Source organism: Silene latifolia, unplaced genomic scaffold (genome assembly GCF_048544455.1).
Source record: "Silene latifolia isolate original U9 population unplaced genomic scaffold, ASM4854445v1 scaffold_124, whole genome shotgun sequence".
Taxonomy (NCBI): domain Eukaryota; kingdom Viridiplantae; phylum Streptophyta; class Magnoliopsida; order Caryophyllales; family Caryophyllaceae; genus Silene; species Silene latifolia.
Genome location: NW_027413129.1, coordinates 147,522 through 150,889, shown reverse-complemented (window position 1 = coordinate 150,889; position 3,368 = coordinate 147,522). Strand labels below are relative to the sequence as shown.

At 35.5% G+C, this 3,368-nt stretch overlaps 1 protein-coding gene across 1 annotated transcript; it reads left to right on the top strand.

The window, feature by feature from the left end:
- Positions 1-2,194: 2,194 nt before the first annotated feature.
- On the top strand, positions 2,195-2,995 carry LOC141637621 (protein FAR1-RELATED SEQUENCE 4-like). The gene has a single exon (XM_074447095.1). The coding sequence runs from the start codon at positions 2,195-2,197 to the stop codon at positions 2,993-2,995; it is 801 nt and encodes a 266-aa protein (XP_074303196.1).
- Positions 2,996-3,368: the final 373 nt, after the last annotated feature.

Genomic DNA, 3,368 nt, shown 5'->3' with positions numbered 1-3,368 from the left:
GAAAAATTAGAGTTTTTTTGTTGATAAAACCATCTGATTTTGGTAATAATCTAACAAGAATGATTTTTTTTTATTTTAGATGGTAATAATTGAAGAAGAAGATTCGGTTATGGCAGAAGTTAAATATGTGTATGTATGTAGATGTAAGAATGTGTCTTTAAACCAACGTTTTTTACATTTAATTTGGAGGGAGGTAGGGGATTAATGTATTACGATACCTTATTTTGTTTTTGCTGCTAATTGAGACTCCAAATAAGTTGCTTTTAAAAGTTATGTGTATCCAGGTAGTTGAAGATGTGTTTCTGCCAATATGAAATAATGTATGATTGTGAAGATGGAGGGAGTATTACTTAGGTTAGTCAGTGATTTCAATATCATCTTTGTTTGCCCTTGTCTAAGTGGGGGATGATCCTTGTAATTGAAGTTAAACTGAGTTTCCGTATTCATCGACTTAGATGTTAAGGCCTTGTTTTGATTTCGGGATTCTGTTTAGTTAGAAAAATAAAAGCGAAAGAGAGGCGAAGGGATTCCGGGATTCTGTTTGATTCCTCTCTTCATGCTTATGATGTAAACTGAGTTATTTCCCTTAGCTCAGATATTGATTTTATGTGCAGACATTGTACAAGTTACTAATGTCCAGTCGTCTTCAAGTAATTCACAAGGAGATCAGTTACTTGTCACTAATGCACCGCATGAACTTTCTTCGAACAATGTACCAGGTATTAAATTGTAGCTTGTTATTAATAATTGTATTGTCTAATAAGCTTGAGTAGGTTATGACGGATAAAATTACAATCATTTTCTTTTGTTTTTTTTTTGTTGTTGTAGCCACCCCAGAAGTTGTTTTTGATAATCCAATAGTGGGATTGCCGAGACGCTCAGCAGAATTAAAACCAGCATTGTGGATGAAATTTGCAACTTTGTAAGAAGGCATACATTTTTACGAGGAATATGCCAAGGTTTGTGGGTTTTTTACAAGGTTAGACTCAACAAAATTGCTTGATGGGGTTATTACACACAAGTAGTGTGTGTGTGTAATAAACAAGGCAAAAGTAATCACAAGGGTACAAAAAGGAAGAGGACCCTTACGCGAATTGGTTGTCAGGCTAAAGTTTGATTTAGAAGAATTCAGACGGGTGAATATGAGATTTATGATTTTATTGAGCTTCACTCACATGCTATGAATACACCAGCAACTATGATACATCTGAGACCGTGTAGGGATTTAAACTTGGTTCACAAAAAAAATGATAATGGACAATACCCATGTAAACCATGGTCCGGTGCAAACATTTAGGATGTTCTAACAGTATGTGAAGGGATACAAAAATGTGGGTGCTTCTTTAAAAGATTTCAAAAAATTTCAAGGGATGTTAAGAAATACATCAAAGAATATGATGCCAAGATGTTAATAGAGAACTTCATGCAAAAAAAGGCTATGTCTCCATCTTTCTATTTTGACTTTGATGTGGATGATCAAAGCAGAATAACTAAGCTTTTCTGGGCAGATCCAATATCACTTAAAAATTATGCCCTTTTTGGTGATGTTGTTTCTGTTGATGCCACTTATAACTTCAACCAATAGAAAGTGGTGTTTGTCCCTTTCATGGGTGTTGATAACCATAAAGGTTGCATTATTTTTACAGCGGGTTTGATACGAAACGAAAATGCAGAATCATTTTCGTGTTTGTTTCAAAATTTTGTAACTTCTATGGGTGATCGCTATCCTATTACTATAATAACTGATCAATGTAGAGGCATCAAAAAAGCTGTTGAAGGTGTGTTTGGTGACAAAACATGCCACCGACTGTGTCTGTGGCATATAATGAAGAAGTTTCCTGACAAGGTTGGTCCATCGATTTCCCAAGACACAACCTTTTTGAAGGAAATAAACTCAGTTGTTTGGGATGTAGAGATCACTCCAGAAGAATTTGAATCGAAATGGAATTCAATAATTTCCTCATATGAGCTTTGTGATAACAAGTGGTTGAAGAAAATGTTTAAGCACCGTGCTCTTTGAATTCCTGCTTACATTAGAGACACATATTTGGGCGGGATTTTGCGCACAACATCAAGGCCAGAGTCTGAAAATAGCTTCTTTGGAAACTTCACCAACCCACATGTCATACTCGTCGAGTTTTGGATGCGTTTCTAAACAGCAATGGATGATCAGAGATAGAAATATTCTAAGGTAATGGCTAATGATAAGAACTGTTATCCAAAATTGACAACCCTTCTCCTTTTAGAAAAGCAAGCATCTGAATTTTACACAATCGTCATATTTTATATTTTCCAAGTAGAAGTCCAAGTTGCATGTTATACTTGTGGCCATTTACCATCACCAAACACAACTGGTTCTGATAATGATCATATTTCAATAATTGACCGTGAAAAAGACAAGGAATACAAAGTTGATTTAAGTGATAATAAGTTTTCTTGTTCTTGTAAGATGTTTGAAAGAATCGGGATACTCTGTAGGCACGTTTTATGGGTGTTGAAGGATAGGGTATTTGATTATATACCTAAAGAGTATTTAGCACTTAGATGGAGCAAATCTGGAACCTCCTACCCTCTTTATAATGTTGTTGGAACATCTGTCCTAGCTGATTGTGTGTCAATCGAAAGCCGCCAGAACAATATAAGTGAATTATGGTCGGAGGTATTTAATGCAGTCTTACTTGTTGAGGATAATGAGGAACATTATGATGCGCTATTTCAATTGCTCCGGAGTTTCGATGAAAAGTTGATTATTTCAGTTAAGTTTGGGAAATCAAAAGATAAGAAAGATGAGATTGAAATGCTTCTTAGGTCAAAAATACCAACTGAAGCTATTGTTCTACCACCAGAAAAGTGCAAGAATAAGGGATCGGGAAAGAGGATAACATCAAACAAGGAAAAGGCAGTCTTGGAAAATGCAAAGCCTCTGAGGAAATGTCGTGCTTGCAATGAAATGAGTAACCATGATAGTAGAAATTGCCCGAGTCGACTCCCTTGAAACTGATTTCAGTGGGATTTGTAGATGTCACTCAAAAGTCTGTGTTATGCTTTGTAATGTTATGGTACTCACTTGAAACTGATTTAAGTGGGTTTTTGGTTTATTTGGTTCATGTAAGACTGGTTTTGTATGAACTTCAACTTTTTTTTTTTTAATTATGTATTAGGCTACTGTTTTTTTTTTGTTTTTTTTTTTACTGACTATGGACTCGTGGAGTATAGAGGGTGTTACCCTTGCTTTGCTGAACAAATGAAAAATTTCGTGATATTGTTTTGATGGGCGTATTGTTAGTGTATACGTTGTGTTCGATGGGGAGATGGGCTGACGTGCTTGAATGCTCAGGTTCAGTGAGTAAAGTGATTCTAGTGACTGG